Below are 23084 nucleotides of genomic sequence, written 5' to 3'. Positions count from 1 at the left end.
TTTTTTACATATATATGTGTTTGAAACTAAAAACATTTGAACTAAAAATATTTAAATTTCTCTTTTTTTAAATTCTCGGAGGGGGCCATGGCCCCCATGGCCCCCTCCCTGGATCCGCCACGTTTTTTCATATAATAAAAAAAACTTTGACTTTTTTTAAATTTAAATTTAATTAATAAATAGTTAATACTATAACAATGATATTTGTCTTATTTTAAGGCCTTAAAAGTTATAGATTTTTTTAAATCCCAATTTAAACCTTAAGTACCCCATTTTGCCCGCCCTTCCCCTATCTATAATAATAGACAGAGAGAAAGTCGGATGAGGAATGTTCTTTTTGAAAAAAAGGTTATCTTTTATTTCAATTATAATGGCTATCTTCAACTTACACTTTTAGTTCGTCGTTTATTTCATATTATTTTAACCCCAGTTGCTTCATGCTCGACATTTTGTAAAACAAACAAGATTCCAGTAAATTCAATACCTATAACAATGTCTGCCACTGACCACTGCGTCCATCTATTAGCGAGCTATTGAGCTTAATAAAAATGTTGATTTACTATGAATGACATAAAGTAGAGATATTTATATAGGGCTTTTCATTCACAGTCATTTGTTTCGAGCTTCTGTCATGTCTCACATAATATTAATATATCTACGTTATACGTTATTGATATAACCAATGATACAAACCAAAGACGTATGACGTAGATATATTAATATTATGTGACACATGACAGAAGCTCGAAACAAATGACAATCGATGAAAAGCCCTATTAGTTATAAATACTTCCTACTTAAATATTTTTGGATATTTTTATATTTCATACTCATATTATTATAATTTTTTCAATGTAGGTACAATATACACATTAATTATTACTGCAACTGAAACTATGTAGGTACCTACTTAATTTACAAATTACACCCATAGATGGAACGCTTACTACGTTATTTTGTTAGAGTTTTGTAAATTTATTTTAGATTAGGTTGATGGCTGATGGCTTGGCTTGGTCTGTGGTTTTTCCCATATTCCTATTTTCGATTTTCGAGATTCGAGAGTGAGTCGTTGAGTTGTATTGTGTGTTGTGTGTTTTATGTTTATATTGTTTTATGAGCTGATAAGCAGATAAGTATTAAGGTACATATTTATATTATTCTATTTTATTTTTCATCCTTATTAAAACAATGAAAATATATTTCTACGAAACTATATATTTGAGGAAATAAAATGATGGCCTCGCATTTTTACTTAACATGGCATCCGTTATCAGTTTTATATTTCCGGAATAGATGGGGGAGTCAATGTAGATCGAAAACTTGCATTGGTTCGGAAAAATCAAACAAGCTTATATTTTCTAAGATTTTTTTGGTTGGTTTTTAAATAATGTTAAAGTAAAAAGTTCAACTCACAGCTTTCGCCGCTAATTGTTTATACCTAATTATTGTTTAAACAACAAAAATTGTTTTGTATAAATAATGTTAAAAATATCCTTGAATTCAACATTTTACTATGATCACAACTGTGTATATCTTGTTTTTGAATATGCTGAATCCGAATCTGACATCACAATTTGAAAATTTTTTTTGAGCTCTTGCACAGTAAGTATAGGTATGTCTGCGTAACTAGGAACCATATGGAAAACTTTTTTATTTTATATCGATTTTATGAAAAAAAGTTATTCTTCATAAAATGATCTAGCAGTAGCATCTAAAACTCAACCATCAGATATCAAATTTTATCAATTTTATACGAGGTATGCCAAAAATATTAAGAATTACGTTCAAGAGTAAAGTACGTTTATATTTGAGAATAGCAAAAATTTTTATTATGAAATGTTGTTTCGAATTAAAAACTATGTTTTAATGTGCAATTACATCCTTTTAATTGAAAAAAAAAATCGCAAATTTTTCTCAAATTATGGACATCATTTTATTGCAATTAGGTATGGTATGATACTTAACTATTCTATTATCAACTTTTTCGAAAAAAAGTTATTCATAAAATGGTCTACCTGGTCTAAAATCTACGATGGAACCATCAGATTTCATTTTTTTTTAAAGTTTATACGAGTGACGAGTGAGGTAGATATGTCAAAAAATATGAATTTCGCTTGTTAAGAGTTAAGCGCCTTTATAGTTCAGAATCTTTCAATTAGAAGGATATAATTGAATATTAAAACATAGTTTTTAATTTCAAACAACTTTTCTTAATAACAATTTTCGATATTGTGAAATATACAGGTACTTTACTCTCGAGTTAAATTCATATTTTTTGACATACCTTTTATAAAATTAATAAAATTTGATATCTGACGGTTGCATCTTAGATTGTATACGATGCAGAGCATTTTATAAAGAATAACTTTTTTTCGTAAAACTGATAATAATAAAAAAGTTATCAATAGGTTCCAAGTTACACAAATATACTGCATAAGAGCTTAATTTTTTTTAACATTTATTATTTTTTCAGCTTGTTATTAAATGTATTTTAGGTAAGTTGTACAGAAAAAAGTTTTGATGAATTTGTACAAACATTCGGTTTTTGTATTACATTTTTTTGTCTTTCTTAATTTTCTCAAAAATAAGATGTTTATTCCATTTCTAAAGTAAAATAATTTAGTGAATTTTATAGACTACATCTAGACCAGGGCGCATCTGTAAAAATAGTACATTTGGACGTTGAGAGGTGACTCATATTTTTTTGCAGAAATTGCTTGAAAATAACTTATATAATAATATTTGAGTTTTCCTCCCACTCGAAAAGGTCCGGAACATTGTTTAAATAATCAAAATGTCAAAAAATGAAGGAAAAATTCGATTTTTTTCTTCGTTTTTTGATTATAACTTTGAAAGTATTCATTTCTGAGGAAAGCTGTACTGACATAAAAGTTGCGCAATTAAATTTCCTACAATATAGAGCTCATTAAAAATTTTAAAAATTGTCACCCTTGTTGCAAAATAGCAATAATTGCAAAAAAACGATAAAAAAACAAGTATTCGCATGTTACGTTTTCAACCATTTATGCTACACTTAGAACATTCATATTTCACCCAGAAAAACTTTATGATATAAGAAAACAATACTGTGAATTTAGTTAAGATGGGTTGAATAGATTTTGCAAAGTAAATTTTGCAATCCAGCTTTCGCAAAAAAAATTAATTTTTTCAAAATCTTGTAGGACTGAATATAAAGCAGGCAGTATTTTTTTTTAAATATAGAAGAATACCGTACCTTTCATTTGCAATTTTCAAACTTAAAATCGGTTAACCACTACGGCGTCAGGATTTTTTTAAATACACATTTTTTTGGGTGCTACGCGCAGCACAGCGGATAGTTTGCTCTGATTGGGCATTCCAATGATCTTTGATAATGATTGACAAATTTCAATTTTTAGTACATTTCGATATAAATAAATAAATTTGTTTATTGCAAAATAAAAACACATACTCTGTCCTTTAAAATAACACTTTTTTGGCAAAAACTTTCTTTGTTCATATATTTTAAGTTAGAGAATAAAAGTTTATTATTTTTAAACATATTATGCAACTGTTTAAACAATATTTCACAAACAATAATTAAATTAGTTTGATTTTTGTGGAATTAAAATATTAAAATACAACAAAATATAGTGTAAGAAAATAATATATTAGATAAAGATTGGAAGAAATTTTTGTGGAAATGAACTTGTATGAATCGAACACCGCTGTCCTGCGCGTAGCACCAAAAATGAATGTTTATTTAAAAAAATTCCTGACGCCGTGGTAGTTAATGGATTTTAATTTTAAAAATTGAAAATGAAAGGTACGGTATTCTTCTATATTTAAAAAAATTTCAACTTGCTATCTGCTTTATTTTCAGTCCTGCAACATTTTGAAAAAATAAATTTTTTTTTGCGAAAGCTGGATTGCAAAACTTATTTTGCAAAATCAATTGCACCGATATTAATGAAATTTACAGTATTGTTTTACTATATTTTATAGTTTTTTTGGGTAAAATATGAAGGTCCTAAGTGTAGCATAAATGGTTGAAAAACGTAAAATTCAAATATGTACTTCCATCAATTAGATATGTACTTGTTTTTTATGGTTATTTTCGCAATTATTGCTATTTTGCAACAAGGGTAACAATTTTTAAAACTTGTAACCCATCCTATATTGTAGGAAATTTAATTACGCAACTTTTATATTAGTACAACTTTTCTCGAAAGTGAATACTTTGAAAGTTATAATCAAAAAACGAAGAAAATAATCGAATTTTTCTTTCATTTTTTGACATTTTGATTATTTAAACAATGTTCCGGACATTTTTGAGTGGGAGGATAACCCAATTATTATTATATGAGTTATTTACAAGAAATTTCTGCAAAAAATATGAGTTCCCTCTCAACGTCCATCTCAAAACAGATGCGCCCTGGACTAATCGTAAGCTTTAAAAATCACACATAAAATTGTAATAAATCTGTTCAAACTTAAGTAGGTAATACCGTCTTAAAGTGATAATAATTCTGTAAAACTAAAAGTTTTCAAAAATTACATTTTTTGAGACGTCGTATTATTTGAATTAAATTTTTGACAATTTTTGTTGAAACATTGTTTAGTAAGATGTTTGAAAGATAAGTTGTGCAAATTTGAGAGTCTTATACGTAAAATTGTATTAGATTTTTAAATAATTTTTAAACAAAATTGATGTTTCATTCAAGTTTCATTTTCCGCCCACACCGTACTTACGACCATATCTTAGATTAATGAAAACACCGGGCTTCTTAAATCTATGGACCATATCTACATTTTATTCCTTTTTATTATAACCATAAGATAGCCTTATAGTTCTTCTTTCATTTCTAATTTGTAAAAGTTTATTTGATCCATTAGTTAAAGAATTATATTAAAATAACACAACCGTGCGTTTCGCCGAACGCTATTAGTATACAGTGCGCTAATGTTTGTGAGAAGGGTGACTTTAGCGTTATAAATAAAGAATTATAGAAGCTATAGATTTAATTTTAGAAAAATCTTTAAGGTTTTTGGTCTAAAATTTTCTGAATTTTTCCATGGTTAAGTCAGTTTTTTTTTAAGATTTCTATTTTCGTATGTATTTAAAAAAATAACTAAGTTCGCAGTTCATTTGTTTTTTGTTTAATAAAAAATGAAGCACCCACTGTGCTTGGAGTAGAACTTTTTGATGTGTTGTTTATTAAATATTTCTTAATGAAATTACAAAAAGTTCTATCTTGTTTGATTTTTTCCGTAATCAAAAACTTTATTGACTCCCCTAGAATGCTTATCAAACAATTCAATGGATTTGTTTTAATAGTGTTGATGAAATAATGGATTAAATTGCAATAAAATACATGTATTTTTGTATATAGTACGTTTTTCGAAAGTACCTAATAATAAAATTAACAAAATATAACATAAAAATAGTAAAATCAGCGTTTTCAAAGTTGAGCCGTACGCATCTAAACACAGTAAAACCGTATACAGGGTGAGTTTTTAGTGCGGGATCGGTCGGTAATTCCATTATGGTATAGAATATCGAAAAAAGTTATTTAGAAAAAATGTAGGCAATGATATTCTCTAGGCTTGGAAAATATGTCCATTTCTACAGGGTGATCAATAACTGCGTGGTATATCAAACATATAATTTTTTAAATGGGACACCCTATATATTTTTTCATATTTATATTTTTCTCATAATTCTTGTTCATATAATATAGGGTTTTGCATTACTATACAGAGTATTTAACAAGTTATGACCATTTTTATTTCGAAATCCCTATGAGATTAACACCATGTATATAAAGAAGTAATTCGTAAACAATAATTTGTTTTACATAATAAGATTAACAATATACTTTAGTTTTTAAGTTAAGTTAAATTGAAATCATTGACAACTATTTGTATACAGGGTGAACTATAACACCAAATTACGATTTTCTTAATTTTTTTAAATAGATCACCCTATATTTTATTTTTTCAAAATTTTGTATTTGTGATACGCTTTCATTTTTATATAGCATTCCCTATACCTAAACTCATTACTTTCCGAGATATTTTCAGTTTACTTCAAATTTCGGGAATACATTCAATTTTTCTACTAAAATTACATAAGTTAGTATTGAGTGATAATATAACAAAATTATTTTAAAAATACAAAAATAGACGGTTTAGTTTTGATTTAAATCTGTCTCCTGCCATCCCCCGATAGCGCTATTTCTAGGTCTACCTTTTGTCAAGGAGGCTATGCAAGAAGACAAATTTAAATCAAAACTTCCGTAGTTCTCGGTAATAAATAAAACTATTTATACCGGAGTAAGGTTAGAACGCCCTCTAACGGGGAATAAGTGATTAGAGAGAAAATTATTTTAATTCAATAAATAACTAACACAGAATATAAACCATAACAATATGCAATAAATGTATCAATAAATGTGATATTAAGGAATTATCATATTTCCCTAATATACAGAATCGTAAAATCCTACAAAAAAAATATGTCTTGTGAGTAGTAATATAACAAGATTATTTTTATGTAATAAACAACTCACACAAAACATAAATCAAAACAATATACAACTCATGTAACAGTTTGTAGGTTATATCAACAGTATTTTAAGCCAAGAAGTTTTTAGTAACATTCCTGGAGACGTACACATCCTCCACATAGACGTTGAGCGTGAACATTTTCAACATTTACTTTAGACGTATATCCTTAACATCACATTAATTGGTACATTCATTAAATATTGTTATGGTTTATATATTTTGTTAGAAATTCATTGAATGCAAATATTTGTTATATTATTACACAATACTTATTTGTTAAGTTAATAAAATATAGGGTGCTCTATTTAAAAAAATTGAGATAATCGTAATTTTGTTTTGTAGTTTAAAAGTGCTTATAACAATGAATGTTTTACTAAAAACTTCTTGGCTTAGAATACTGTTGATATAACAATCTAAAAACTGTTACATCAGTTGTATATTGTTTTGATTTATGTTTTATGTGAGTTATTTATTGAATAAAAATAATTTTGTTATTTTATTATATAAAGACAAATTTTTTTTGTAGGAACTATACGATTCTTGTATATTAGGGAAATATGATAATTTCTTAATATCACACTTATTGGTATATTCACTGCATATTGTTATGATTCATATTTTGTGTTAGTTATTTAATGAATAAAAATAATTTTGTTTAATTATCACTCAATACTAACCCTTTTCTACTATGAATAGAAAAAATGAATGTATTCCCGAAATTTGAAGACAACTTAAAATATCTCGGAAAGTAATGAGTTTAGGTATAGGGAATGCTATATAAAAATGAAAGAGTATCACAAATACAAAATTTTGAAAAAATAAAATATAGGGTGATCCATTTAAAAACATTAAGAAAATCGTAATTTGGTGTTGTAGTTCACCCTGTATACAAATAGTTGTCAATGATTTCAATTTAACTTAACTTAAAAACTACAGTATATTGTTAATCTTATTATGTAAAACAAATTATTGTTTACGAATTACTTCTTTATATACATGGTGTTAATCTCATAGGGATTTCGAAATAAAAATGGTCATAACTTGTTAAATACTCTGTATAGTAATGCAAAACCCTATATTATATGAACAAGAATTATGAGAAAAATATAAATATGAAAAAATATATAGGGTGTCCCATTTAAAAAATTATATGTTTGATATACCACGCAGTTATTGATCACCCTGTAGAAATGGACATATTTTCCAAGCCTAGAGAATATCATTGCCTACATTTTTTCTAAATAAATTTTTTCGATATTCTATACCATAATGGAATTATCGACCGATCCCGCACTAAAAACTCACCCTGTATATATTGCTCAGCGATATTTGTGAAAACATACATACAGTGAGGACGTTTGAGTTGGAATAAATTCAATATCTCGGGAATGCGCCAATTTGGAGAGAAATCCTGAGACAGGTCGATTTTTATTTTTAAATTAGGACTTTTTGACATATATATCATACTAGTGACGTCATCCATCTGGGCGTGATGACGTAATTGATGATTTTTTAAAATAAGAGTAGGGGTTGTGTGATAGCTCGTTTGAAAGGTTATTCCATTCTCTATTCAGTAATATAAACAATAACCTAATTATTTATACAGGGTGGCCAAAAAATATTTTTTTTCATTAAATTAATTGACACAAAAAGAAGAATATAAGCAATTTATTTAATTCAAAATACATTTTACTGCTGTCAGAAAACAGAAAGAAATGTTTATTTGACAAATAAATATATTTTCGCTTAAATTCAATGTTAAAGCTGCCACCCACCTGTCTCTTAGCAGTTTGAACATTGAATTTAAGCGGAAAGCAATGTTTATTTGTGAAATAGATATGTTATGTCAAAATGTATTTTGAATTAAATAAATTGCTTATATTCTTCTTTTTGTGTCAACTAATTTAATAAAAAAAATATTTTTTGGTCACCCTGTATAAATAATTAGGTTATGGTTTATATTACTGAATAGAAAATTGAATATCCTTTCAAATAAGCTATCACACAACCCCTACTCCCATTTAAAAAAATAATCGATTACGTCATCACGCCCAGATGGATGACGTCACTAGTATGATATATATGCCAAAAAGTCGTAATTTAAAAATAAAAATCGACCTGTCTCAGGATTTCTCTCCAAATTCATCCATTCTCGAGATAATGAATTTATTCCAATTCAAACGTCCTCACTGTGTATAATACGTATGCCTTGTCAACAATAATAAAAAATATTTACTGCCATATTTCCAGCCATGCTTGAAGTATTGACGAGACGAAGTCAAAAATAAAGATGTCCGACATTGTACAAGTCCTTAATCGTGCTACGACGATACATAAAAAAGAAAAATAAAAAGCAGAAAATGTGGATATGTCCTTTATTAAGTAAACGCGAAACAATGAATAATTTAACTATGGAAATAATGCTAGTAAATAGTCCAGGCTATATCGTCGCCCCCGTTAGTAGATCAATTAAGTTAAATAAAATAAGTTTTTTTTTTCGACATAACTGAAAAGACGGGGTCTGACAGTTGTTGAAATGTGTAGTATGAGATATTACAAAAAGACTGCCATCTAGGGATTCATCAATTTTTTAGTTGAACATCATTATCATTCTCTTTGCCTTATCCATATACGGGGTCGGCTTCCCTAATTGCATTTCTCCACACAATTCTATCTTGGGTCATATCAGTGTTAATCCCCTTTACCAACATGTCCTGCCTTATCGTCTCCCCCCAGGTCTTCTTTGGTCTTCCTCTCCTATTCCTTCCAGGAATCTGCACTTCAGCTACTCTTCGTATTGGATGATTAACGTCTCGACGTTGAACGTGACCAAACCACCTTAACCTATGCTCTCTCATTTTGGCATCAATTGGTGCCACACCTAGACTTCCCCTAATATACTCATTTCTAATTTTATCCTTCTTTGTCACTCCACTCATCCATCTAAGCATTCTCATTTCCGCCACATGCATTCGTTGTTCCTCTTTCTTTTTCACTGCCCAACATTCAGTTCCGTACATCATAGCCGGCCTTATGGCTGTTTTATAGAATTTTCCCTGCAACTTCATTGAAATTTTCCTGTCACACAGCACTCGCTTCCTTCCACTTCATCCATCCAGCCCTAATTCTACTGCATGCATCTCCATCTATTTCTCCATTACTCTGTAATACCGATCCTAGGTACTTAAAACTATTGCTTTTCACAATCATTTCACCATCCAAAGATACCATTTTATTTGTAGTAACTCCATCTTTAAATGAACCTTCCAAATACTCTGTTTTTGTCTTACAAAGTTTTAAACCTTTTTCCTCCAGAGCCTGTCTCCACTGTTCCAGTTTGTGTTCTAAGTCTCTTTCACTATTTCCTATTAACACTACATCATCAGCATACATTAGGCACCATGGAATGCTACCCTGTAGTTTCGCTGTTATCTGGTCCAAAACTAATGAGAATAAATAAGGACTAAGCACCGAACCTTGGTGCAATCCTACTTTCACCTGAAATTTATCAGTTTCTCCCACACCTGTCCTAACACTAGTCGTTACTCCCTCATACATATCTCCCACAATCTTTACATATTCGCCAGTGACTCCTTTCTTATTGAGGGCCCACCACAGAATCTCTCGAGGAACTCTATGGTATGCTTTCTCAAGATCAATGAATACCATATATGAGCGTTGGTTTCTTTATTCCTGTATTTTTCCATCAGTTGCCTTACAATGAAAATTGCATCTGTTGTTGATTTGCCCTGCATAAAGCCAAATTGATTATCGAATATTTTGGTTTCTTCACGTATCCGTCTATCAATTACTCTCTCCCATATTTTTCCATATTTGAACAATTTTTAAAAAAACAATCAAAACGTCAAACTTAGTTTTTTGCTCCTAACTTAAAAATTTGTTTATTTAGAGAGTTGACGTCTACAGTCTACAGGTAACTTTTTCAGAAAAAAAAAGATACATCGAATGAGATACGCTAAATGAAAATCGGTTAATAAACAACAAAGTTATTGCAAAACGGACGACAAAATCGCTGTTTTGGAATATTGTTAAAAACAATTTCATTGTTTATTAAAATTTGTTTAAATTTACCTAAACTTGAGGGTATTATGGTGTTTGAATGATTCAATGGTTTGCAAAAATGGTCCAGATCTCTTAAATAGTTTTGGCGAAATTAAAAACGAGCTAATTTCTGTGGCTGGTCCAGTTAATTTGGCTGAATGGATCTCAATAATCCGGGACTAAGATGAATACTAATAGCCATGAGAAAAAAGTAAAAATAATTACATTTATTATGTACACAAAATTATTTGTTAATAAATATGTAGCACTTTTTAAGCTTATAAAAAATTACAATAACTCCGTAGAAATTAGGTCAAATTAAATGGCAATAAAAAATACGGAAAGCAGGTTAAAGTACACAACTTAAAAAAAAATAAAGGTCCTACGACCCTTGGGGGCTGAGATGGCCCCTTTTTTAAATCACTGTTACGTTAATTACCAACATTAAGAGCTGAAATTAACCAATCTTTTATAAGAAAAGTCAAAGTCTGGAACAAAATTTTTAGCAAGAAAAAATATTACAAATTGTTTAAACAGGAGTGCTACAAACAAAACAAAGAGTATTTTGCGCTCGGACTAGAGTAAAAAATAGTGGGCGTAGCCGAATGAGAATGAGTTCGCGTGCTACTACAGTGCCGGCAAAAAAAATCTTTACAATTGTCAAATAAATCACCAAATTTGAAGACAATGGGTGCGTTCGGACGACCACAGCGGCTGGACAGCTGAGCCAGTAGTAGCTGTCAGACGTCACCGCTGGAAGCCAGCCGCTGAGAGATTTACTAAGCTTTCCCTATCACGGCTGGATACAACAATACAACCACTCAGCCGATTTCTGCTGACCGCCAGCCGCTATGGTCGTCCGAACGCACCCAATAATTTGCATGCGTTCTGTCTGCGCTTGTAGGGGAGGGTAGGGGAGGGAGGATAGCGTACTTGCGACGGCAATTATCTGTAGTTTACGGACCACTTGGCTTATTTAGGGTATTCTGCGCGTTTGCACTGTAAACAGTTGGCTTTGTACGGGTAGTCAGTGTTAAACTTCGTCTAATTTACCGCGTAAAGTTTGAGATCGTCAAATTCTACATTGAACTGACAAATATGGGTCGAAAGAAACTCACAAGAGGAGAAGGTTCATGCTTTAACATTACTGGAGAAAGGAGACTCTGTAATTACCGTAGCACGTGATATTGCTACATCAGGAGGAGCTATTTATCAACTGAAACGTTCGGCTGCAACGTTTCAGTTGATAAATAGCCTCTCTTGAAGCACCAATATCACGTGCTACGGTAATTACAGAGTCTCCTTTCTCCAGTAATGTTAAAGTATGAACCGTCTCCTCTTTTGTGAGTTTCTTTCGACCCATATTGGTCAGTTCAATTTAGAATTTGACGATCTCAAACTTTACGCTGTGAATGAGACGAAGTTTAACACTGACTACGCGCACAAATCCAACTGTTTACAGTGCAAACGCGCAGAATACCCTAAATAAGCCAAGCGGTCCGTAAACTACAAATAATTGCCGTCGCAAGTACGCTATCCCCCCTCCCCTACCCTCCCCTTCAAGCGCAGACAGAACGCATGCAAATTGTCTTCAAATTTGGTGATTTATTTGACAATGTAAAGATTTTTTTTGCCGGCACTGTACACTAAAAGCCGGTATAGGTGAAATTTGCTAATCATTTTAGGCACGATAGAGTCCATTACTTAAGGCTGTATGACACTATGCATTTTCTTGTATCATTTCTAATATCGTTTCTGATATGTCAAAAAAATGTATAGTGTCATACACAGATACAAGAAACGATATCAGAAACGATACAAGAATTTGTGTCAGGCACAGATTCTTGTACAATAACTGCGCCAATTTCTGCGCAAAGAGCAAAAACGTAAAACCTGCTGGTAAAACTTCTAAATGTCATAATGGCGGCTGAAAATGAGATCATATGATTTATGTCTTGATGAATTTATTTGTTTTGTAGGTATTATTTATAAATATTTTATTGATACTTAATATACCGTTTGGTATGGACTACTGTTCTACTAATAACCATATATATTTAGAATAACTTTGGGTTTCATATTGCATAATTTTTTAATAGAGGAAAATACAATAGTTCCAATTTGGATCAAACTGAAGATAATTATAAATGCAAATATTTTAGCACAAATATCAAAACAAAATAAAAAACACAAATAATCAACAGTCAACGTAAAAATTCTAGTTATTATAACATTAAAATATTTGTTTTTAAAAGTTTATAAATTTTATAAAATCCTTAAAATCAGCTGTAGACGCAGTACTACCATACCAATGTAACGTGACAGGGCGACAAACAAAATTTCGACTAATCACGTGCCGAATTTCATACAGTTTTCGATACAAGAACTTGCATAGTGTCATACAGGGCACAAATGTACGTACAAGAAATGATACAAGAAAATGTATACAAGAAACGATATCAGAAACGATATTAGAAATGATACAAGAAAATGCATAGTGTCATACAGCCTTTAAATTGTAGAACCTAAAAGAAAACGTATGAACACTGTGCCGTCACTTTTTAGTGGCACATGCGTCGGCAGTGGCGCAACAAACTTTCCACTTATGGTCGGGATAAATAAATTAAAAGGTACCCTCCCTCCCTAATAAAATTCAATTTTTTTAGTTCTATGTATAAACAACCTTTTAACATGAAATAAGTCAAAAATACATATCAAGAACTGACATAATAAGATTTTTACTTAAATTTAGGTACTTCGTAATTTCAAAAATGATAACTTTTTACTTTTGTTTTTGAGCCTTGAAAATTGTCATCTTTTGTTCAGTTTTTAGTTTTAAATTGTTTATAACTCGAAAACGACCAACTTCAGAGAAAAATTACAACAGACCTTTTTTGTTTAGAATGATCCAAAAAATCTAAAAGTGTATATGCCCGGGCTCATTTTTTTAATTTGAAAAAAGTCATTTTTTATTATTAATTAATTATAGTTAGAACAGAATTAGATCGGGCTCTGTTTTTATTATTAAACGCTTTTCTTTAGTTCAATCGTTTGTGTCAAATCTTAATTTGACTGCTTCGTCAATTTGACGTTAATTTGTCTGCCTCTTTTTCTTTCAATGCAACTGAATGAAAATTTGCAGATATATGCATTCGCGAGAACAATATATGAATAGTCAATAAAACATTTTTTTTATGTTTATTAATTGTTTAAATAAAAAAAAAACGATTTTAATGGAAAATGCTTAAATTTTCTGGTTTTTTACAATGAAGAAATTTGAAACTTTTACGGACTGTAGCTAATTATATGAACTAAACATAATTTCACTTCTTACGTTAATTGTTTACGTTATGCTTCATAAATAAACAATAAAGTTTCAAATTTTTTGCCGATTCCGACTACTTTTCATGTTTTTACATCATGTGTTTTATACATATATTTTAATAAACATGATATATTTTAATGTTTGAAAAGTGTAAGACTAAAACATAAAATAATAAAAAAATATGAAAAACGTTTTTTAAGAAACGCTTTTCTGTAGTTACGAGTGACTAAAATTAAAAATATTATAAAAAAATCAACTAAAAAGCAAAAAATAAAAAAAATTCAAACTCTAAGGATTATTTGAAAGAAATTATCACACACATTTGTTAAAAAATTGAAAAAATGTAATACATTCGTTAAAGAAAAGCGCGTCTTCATCGAATAAACGGTTTTCGTCCACGCTTTTCTTTAACGAATGTGTTAGATTTTTTCAATTTTTTAACAAATGTGTGTGACAGTTTATTTCGAATAATCCTTCGAGTTTGAATTTTTTTTTTATTTTTTGCTTTTTAGTTGATTTTTTTATATTTCTAATTTTAGTCACTCGTAACTAAAGAAAAGAGTTTCTTAAATTTTTTTTTCGTATTTCCTTATTTATAATTGTTAACGTAGACTACAAAATCTTGCACTACAAAATTTCTTTTGCAGTTAAAAACTATATTTACAATGTTCATTTTTAAATGTATTCTCTAATATGTATCGAGTTCTCTTTCTTTCAGATAAGAGTCTACAAGTTGTTACAGACACGTTTTTGACACTATGTCTTGGTTGGAGTATCCCGAGAAACTTTTTGCATCGAATGAAAAAAATCAACAACACTCCAATGCCACTGAAAATATACAAACGTCTGTGGTTTTGGCAAATGCATTAAAAAGCGACGATAAAAACAACAGTGGAACAGATCACGGTACCATTTTGAAAAAGAGAAAACCTGGCAAGATAGAAAACGAGGATACAAACAACAGTGGAGCAATTAATGGTAGCGTTCTTTCCGCAAAAGATCCAACGAATCAGTTGGAATCAAAAGGAAATACTTCATCTAAGGGTAAACCTAAAAATGCTAAGAAACAAAAAAAGCGTAAAAAAAACAGTCAGACAATGAGTACTAGCGTTTCTTGCGTGAAGGATCCGACAAATCCGTTGGAATCAAAAGAAAATAGTTTGTCTGGTGGTAAACCAGAGGAGGTAAATTTGGCTGCGGATAACAGTATTATATTGAAAAAAGAACAAAGCAACATTAAAGTAAACGCGGAGAAAAACAACAGTGGAACAATAATTAAAGGTAGCTTTGGTTTCGTAAAAGATTTAATGAATGCGTTAGAACCAAATAAAAATACTTCATCTGATAGTAAACATAAAGAGGTAAACTTGTCTACAGGAAAAACTAGTAAGAAAGAAAAAAAGGGTAAAAACAGCAGTCAAAGAATGAATACTAGCGTTTCTTGCGTAAGGGATCCGACAAATCCGTTGGAATCAAAAGAAAACATTTCGTCTGGTAGTAAACCTGAGGAGGTTAATTTGCCTACGGGAAACAATAGTATATTAAAAGAAGAAAAAACCGACAATATCAACAGCCAAACGATTAATCGCTTGAAAATTTCCAAAAAACCAATAGAAGATCTTGATTTGTCTTGGGTGAACAATCCAAAAAAACTGTTTGAAACTGAAGAAGGTGACTCTTGTAGTAACATTAAAACGAAATCGAACGCCAAGAATGAGAAGACTTCTCTTCCAAAAAATACTTCACATAAAGCGGCTAAAAATAATCTTTTGAATTTGGATATTGTAGAACAAGTAATTAAGAAGATAAAATCTAACAAGGAATTTAAAAGTCTGTTAGAAATTGTTTTAAATATAATTTCAAACAAAAATGTTGGAAATCGGTAAGTTTTAGAGATATTTTTTTTTATTTATTTGAAAAATAATATAATTTAAGTTATATTTTATATGCCATGCGTTTAGTTTGCGATTAGAGATAGGCGACTGAAGGAAACGCTAAAATTGGCAACATTGCTTATGAGAATGAATTGCATTGCCACTTATCGACGAATGACTGAATTACAAATTACATATTACATAGTGAATAAGGCGTTTTCATGACAGGCGCTAACGCGCGTTTTGATAACATATTTTACATAGGTACTACATACAGAGAGTCTGTAAAGTGGAATAAATTCAATATCTCAAATACTAATTGTTTTTTTGGAAAATGCTCAGACCCGTCGATTAGTATTTCAAATTGTCCTTTTTGACATTCAATAATAATGTATACAGGGTGTCCCAATTTAGAGATATGACGTCATCGTCGATTTTCTTAAATGGCAACACTGTCATTTTGATAGCTAATTTGATAGGGTTTGTAAAGTTATACATAACTGCAAAATATCAAATTTTTATTCTCTACCATTTACAAGATAATAGAAAATAACAAAGTTATATCTGTAATTTGGAATATATTCAATAATTAAAATACTAACTGTTTTTTTGAAAAATGCTCAGACCCGTCGATTAGTATATCAAATTGTCCTTTTTGACATATAATAATAATGTATACAGGGTGTCCCAATTTAGAGATGACGTCATCGTTGATTTTCTTAAATGGCAACACTGTCATTTTGATAGCTATTTTGATAGGGTGTGTAAAGTTATACACAACTGCAAAATTTCAAATTTGTATTCTCTACCATTTAGATGATAATAAAAAATAACAAAGTTATGAAAAAGAAGTAATCAACTAATAATTGAATTTAATTATTTCAATAAATTAAGCAACAACTCATAATGTTGCCCTCAATTATTGTCAAATTGTCAATGGGCAACGTTATGAGCATTTGCTTAATTGAAATAAATAAATTCAATTATTATTTGATTACTTATTGTTCTTCATAACTTTGTTATTTTTTATTATCTTGTAAATGGTAGGGAATAAAATTATCAAATTTTTCAGATGTGTATAACTTTACACACGCTATCAAAATAGCTATCAAAATGATAGTGTTGGCATTTAACAAAATCAACGATGACGTCATATCTCTAAATTGGGACACCCTGTATACATTATTATTATATGTCAAAAATGACAATTTGATATACTAATCGACGGGTCTGAGCATTTTTCAAAAAAACAGTTAGTATTTTAATTATTGAATATATTCCAAATTACAGATATAACTTTGTTATTTTCTATTATCTTGTAAATGGTAGAGAATAAAAATTTGATATTTTTTAGTTATATATAACTTTACAAACCCTATCAAATTAGCTATCAAAATGACAGTGTTGCCATTTAAGAAAATCGACGATGACGTCATATCTCTAAATTGGGACACCCTGTATACATTTTTATTGAATGTCAAAAAGGATAATTTGAAATACTAATCGACGGGTCTGAGCATTTTCCAAAAAAACAATTAGTATTTGAGATATTGAATTTATTCCACTTTACAGACTCTCTCTGTATACACGGTGAGTCATGAGGAACTGTACATACTCCTACCTCGTATAGAGGCTCCTATGGGGAATAACAAATGACCATTAAAAAGTGTCTGCTCCCATTGTTTAATAATATACAGGGCGAGTTTCGCATTTTGACAGAAATTTGTATTCGTCATAATTTTTGAACGGTCAGATCGATGTGTCTCTTATTTTGGTCAGTCGTTACACTATTGCCACCCAATCAACTGATTTAATCAAACTAGAAAAAATCAGGTCCGGCTTTAAAAAAATTAGTTTGGGTCTTAGAAAAAATTTCACCCTGTATACGCTTTTTGAAAACTCTAATATAAATTTTACAAATTAGACAAATAGGCAATTAAAATGGCATATTTATTTTTTTCCCCACACGATTACTTAATTTTTTATAAAAAAATCAAATTTGACTATGAATTAAAAGTTTGGTAAAGTGAACCATAGATTTAAAAAAATTAACTTTTATTACAAAAATTAATTTTTTTAAAACAAATATTTAATTTATGTTACCACCCAATCAACTGATTTATTTAAACTAGAAAAAGATCAGGTCCGGCTGTAAAAAATTAGTTCGTTTGGGTCTTAGAAAAAATTTCACCCTGTATACGTTTTTTGAAAACTCTAATATGAATTTTACAAATAAGACAAATAGGCAAATAAAATGGCGTATTTATTTTTTCTTCCCCACACGATTACTTAATTTTTTATAAAAAAATCAAATTTGACTATGAATAATTCTTAAAAGTTTGGTAAAGTGAACCACAGATTTAAACAAATTAACTTTTATTACAAAAATTAATTTTTTTGGAACAAATATTTAATTTATGTTACCACCCAATCAACTGATTTATTCAAACTAGAAAAAAATCAGGACCTGATTTAAAAAATTAGTTCGTTTTGGTCTTAGAAAAAATTTCACCCTGTATATGCTTTTTGAAAACTCTAATATGAATTTTATAAATTAGACAAAATAGGCAATTAAAATGGCATATTTATTTTTTTCCCACACGTTTACTTAATTTTTTATTAAAAAATCAAATTTGTCAAAATATGAATTTTAACCTAAAAATGAAAAAAAAAAAAATGAAATGTCTTCTTCTCGTAAAAGTTATTGATTTTTAAAAATAAAAGGTGCAGATTCGTGAATGGCAATGGTAAATCGCAAAAATTAAGTGAAAAAATTTAAAAATTGTCTATTTGATCACGTCTAGGTTAAACTATAGAGTCCAAAGAGAAGTGTATGGGGAGTTTTAGCTCTAGACGGGTTATAGAAAAAAAAATGGTGAAACTTTTAATTTTAAGAAAAACGTTGTTTAATTTTTTTTATTTTTATGGTAAAATTGCGATTTTGACAAATTTGATTTTTTAATAAAAAATTAAGTAATCGTGTGGGGAAAAAAACAAATATGCCATTTTAATTGCCTATTTGTCTAATTTGTAAAATTCATATTAGAGTTTTCAAAAAGCGTATACAGGGTGAAATTTTTTCTAAGACCCAAACGAACTAATTTTTTAAAGCCGGACCTGATTTTTTTTCTCGTTTGAATAAATCAGTTGATTGGGTGGTAACATAAATTAAATATTTATTTAAAAAAAAAATAATTTTTGTAATAAAAGTTAATTTTATTAAATCTATGGTTCACTTTACCAAACTTCTAATTCGTAGTCAAATTTGATTTTTTTATAAAAAATTAAGTAATCGTGTAGGGAAAAAAATATTCGATTTTAATGGCCTATTTGTCTAATTTATAAAATTCATATTAGAGTTTTCAAAAAGCGTATACAGGGTGAAATTTTTTCTAAGACCAAAACGAACTAATTTTTTAAAGCCGGACCTGATTTTTTCTAGTTTGACTAAATAAGTTGATTAGTTGGTAATAGTGTAACGATTGACCAAAATAAGAAATACATCGATCTGACCGTTCAAAAATTATGACGAATACAAGTTTCTGTCAAAATGCGAAACTCGCCCTGTATATTATTAAACAATGGAAGCAGATACTTTTTAATGGTCATTTGTTATTCCCCATAGGAGCCTCTATACGAGGTAGGAGTATGTACAGTTCCTCATGACTCACCCTGTAATATGTTCGCTAAACTCAGACACAACTGGCTAGTGATTTTAGTGGGTATTTTTTTTTTGTTTTTGGTCAATTTTGCCAAAATTGGCAATTCATATGAAGTTAGCAAATCACAACAGCAAAAAATGTTTCAAATTCAAATCGACTTGGTGCTGAATTTGCCGCTTTTTTGCCGCTCATTAGTCGTGGAAAAATTAATTTTGCCGCTTTTTTATTTTTCTTAATATTCGATGTTTCGCTAACTTCATATGAAGTTAGCGAATCACAACAGTGAATAATGTTTCAAGTGTAAATTGAGTTGGTCCTGAATTTGCCGCTTTTTTGCCGCTCATTAGTTGTGGAAAAATTAATTTTGCCGCTTTCTTATTTTTTTTTAATATTCGATGTTTCGCTAACTTCATATGAAGTTAGCGAATCACAACAGCAAAAAATGTTTCAAATTCAAATCGACTTGGTGCTGAATTTGCCGCTTTTTTGCCGCTCATTAGTCGTGGAAAAATTAATTTTGCCGCTTTTTTATTTTTTTTAATATTCGATGTTTCGCTAACTTCATATGAAGTTAGCGAATCACAACAGTGAATAATGTTTCAAGTGTAAATTGAGTTGGTCCTGAATTTGCCGCTTTTTTGCCGTTAATTAGTTGTGGAAAAATTAATTTTGCCGCTTTTTTATTTTTCTTAATATTCGATGTTTCGCTAACTTCATAAAGGGTGGTGAATTAGTGCGAAGAAGTCCAATTACTCGTTTATCGTAAGAGATACGAAAAAAAGTTATTTAAGTAAAAGCTGCTGCCCAGACAGGACCATAATTTAAAAATATTTCCAAATATACAGGGCTATCCGTATTGACAGGGTAACCCAAACTTATGTTTTTTTAAATGGAACACCTTGTATATTTTTACATTTTTGGATTCTCCTATATCTCTTCTTTCCGAAAATATAAGCTTTTGTAGTAATATACGAATTAGTTTAAAATATATTTACGTTTTATTGTTAACTTCGTTCTTTCTTAAAATATAGGTTTTTGTAATAATATTCGAAGTGGTTTAAAAGATAATTACGTTTTTTTGTTTTTTTCGTAGCAATATTCACACCCTGTAGAATTGTAGTAATTTGACATAAAAATTTCTATTTATGTTCAAACGATTTTTAATATAGTCTACTATTGTTAAAATTATTAATATAGAGAAACGTTCAGTTTTAGTATACAGGGTTGGTCAAAACTCGGAATGAGTATTTTTTGAGTTTTCTTAAATATATTTTATTATAGTAATTTAGTATTGTAGTGAAATGATATTTTATGGAACTTTTTATTTATTAAGTATTCCCTATACCTAAGTGCTTTAATTTGTGAGTTATTCGTGATTCTTTGCGCCACACATTATTTATTGCAACAAAAAATAGGTGGCCGTGAAAAATTCAATTAGAATAATTTTTCGAAAAAAAAAACATAATAATCATGACTGGTCGTTACTTTATTAATTTTTGAACTCATTAATTTATTAATTGAAAGAGACATTAAAATACCTACGTACAAGATTGTTAGCGCGTAAAATATAAACCAAAACATATAATATTCGCTAACTTTATAATATGAACTTCGAATCACAACAGCAAATAATGTTTCAAATTCAAATCGAGTTGGTGCTAAATTTGCCGCTTTTTTGCCGCTCATTATTTGTGAAAAAATGTTTTGCCGCTTTTTTGTTTTTTTAATATCCGATGTTTCGCTAACTTCATATGAAGTTAGCGAATCACAACAGCAAAAAATGTTTTAAATTCAAATAGAGTTGGTGCTGAATTTGCCGCTATTTTGCCGGTCATAAGTTGTGGAAAAATTAATTTTGCCGCTCTTTTACTTTTTTTAATATTCGATGTTTCGCTAACTTCATATGAAGTTAGCGAATCACAACAGCAAATATTGTTTCAAATTCAAATCGAGTTGGTGCTGAATTTGCCGCTTTTTTGCCGCTCATTATTTGTGAAAAAATTAATTTTGCCGCTTTTTTGTTTTTTTTTTAATATCCGATGTTTCGCTAACTTCATATGAAGCGAATCACAAAGCAAAAAATGTTTCAAATTCAAATCGAGTTGGTGCTGAATTTGCCGCTATTTTGCCGCTCATTAGTTGTGGAAAAATTAATTTTGCCTCTCTTTCACTTTTCTTAATATTCGATGTTTCACTAACTTCATATGAAGTTAGCGAATCACAACAGCAAAAAATGTTTTAAATTCAAATAGAGTTGGTGCTGAATTTGCCGCTTTTTTGCCGCTCATTAGTTGTGAAAAAATTAATTTTGTCGCTTTATTTTAAAGTCTTTATTAATAAAGTCGCAAACTTATGTTTTTTTTTTAAATAGTGCACCCTATATATTTTTACATTTTTGGATTCTCGTTTATGTCTTCTTTCCTAAAATATAGGTTTCTATAATAATATATTTAAAAGATAATTACGTTTTTTGTTTATTTCGCAGCAATATTCACACCCTGTAGAATTGTAGTACTTTGACATAAAAATTTCTAAAACTTCTAAAATTTCTAAAATTTCAGAAAAATTTCTTTTAGTTATGTTTAAACGATTTTTAATACGGTCTACTATTCTTAAACAGTATTAATATAGAAAAACGTTTAGTTTTAGTACAGAGATGTATTTTATACAGTGCGTCCATAAAGTAACGCATAAATTCGTTATTTCGTAAACCGGCGACTTTAAGGAAAAATCCCGAAACAGGTCGATTTTTATTTCTAAATTACGATTTTCTGGCATATATACCATACTAGTGACGTCATCCATCTGGGCGTGATGACCTAATCGATGATTTTTTTAATAGGGAACAGGGATCATGTGATAGCTCATTTGAAAGGGTATTCAATTCTCTATCCAATAATATAAACATTAACATAAGTATTTATACAGGGTGTTCAAAAAACATTTTTTTAATTAAAATAAGTGAGACAAAAAGAAGAATATATTATGTAATTTATTTTAATTCAAAATGCATTTTACTACTGTAAGTAAAGAGAAAAAAATTTTATTTGGTAAATAAACATTGATTTTCCTTTAAACGAAATGTTCAAACTGCCAAGAGACAGGTGGGTGGCAGCTTTAACATTGAATTTAAGCGAAAACAATATTTGTTTGTCAAATAAACATTTTTTTCTTTTTTCTGACAACAGTAAAACGTATTTTGAATTAAATAAATTACATACATTCTTCTTTTTGTCTCAATTATTTTAATTAAAAAAATGTTTTTTTGAACACCTTGTATGAATAAATATGTTAATGTTTATATTAGTGAATAGAGAATTGAATACCCTTTCAAATGAGCTATTACATGACCCCTATTCTTATTTAAAAAAATCATCGATTACGTCATCATGCCCAGATGTATGATGTCACTAGTACGATATATATACCAAAAAATCCAAATTTAAAAATAAAAATCGACCCGTTTCGGGATTTTTCCTTAATATCGCCAGTTTACGAAATAATGAATTTATGCGTTACTTTATGGACGCACTGTATATGTTTTATGTATATACAGTGCGCTGGAATAAGTGTTACCCCCCTCCCCGATATTAACTTATTTATTTTCATAGT

The 23084-nt window shown here is 29.4% G+C and overlaps 1 protein-coding gene across 1 annotated transcript in view; it reads left to right on the top strand.

Moving 5' to 3' along the window:
• The first annotated feature begins 982 nt into the window (after nt 1–982).
• LOC126883136 (serine/threonine-protein kinase pakF-like) overlaps nt 983–23084 on the top strand; it is a 123604-nt gene continuing 101502 nt past the window's right edge. The window contains exons 1-2 of the mRNA XM_050648389.1: nt 983–1141; nt 14655–15818. Of these exons, the coding sequence (XP_050504346.1) occupies nt 14695–15818 (1124 nt within the window). The 5' untranslated portion in view covers nt 983–1141; nt 14655–14694. The remainder of the gene's footprint in view (nt 1142–14654; nt 15819–23084) is intronic.

The sequence above is a fragment of the Diabrotica virgifera genome, chromosome 4 (genome assembly GCF_917563875.1).
Source record: "Diabrotica virgifera virgifera chromosome 4, PGI_DIABVI_V3a".
NCBI classification, from domain to species: Eukaryota; Metazoa; Arthropoda; class Insecta; order Coleoptera; family Chrysomelidae; genus Diabrotica; species Diabrotica virgifera.
The sequence above is the reverse complement of the archived record's forward strand: the minus strand, read 5'-3'. Positions and strand labels throughout refer to the sequence as shown.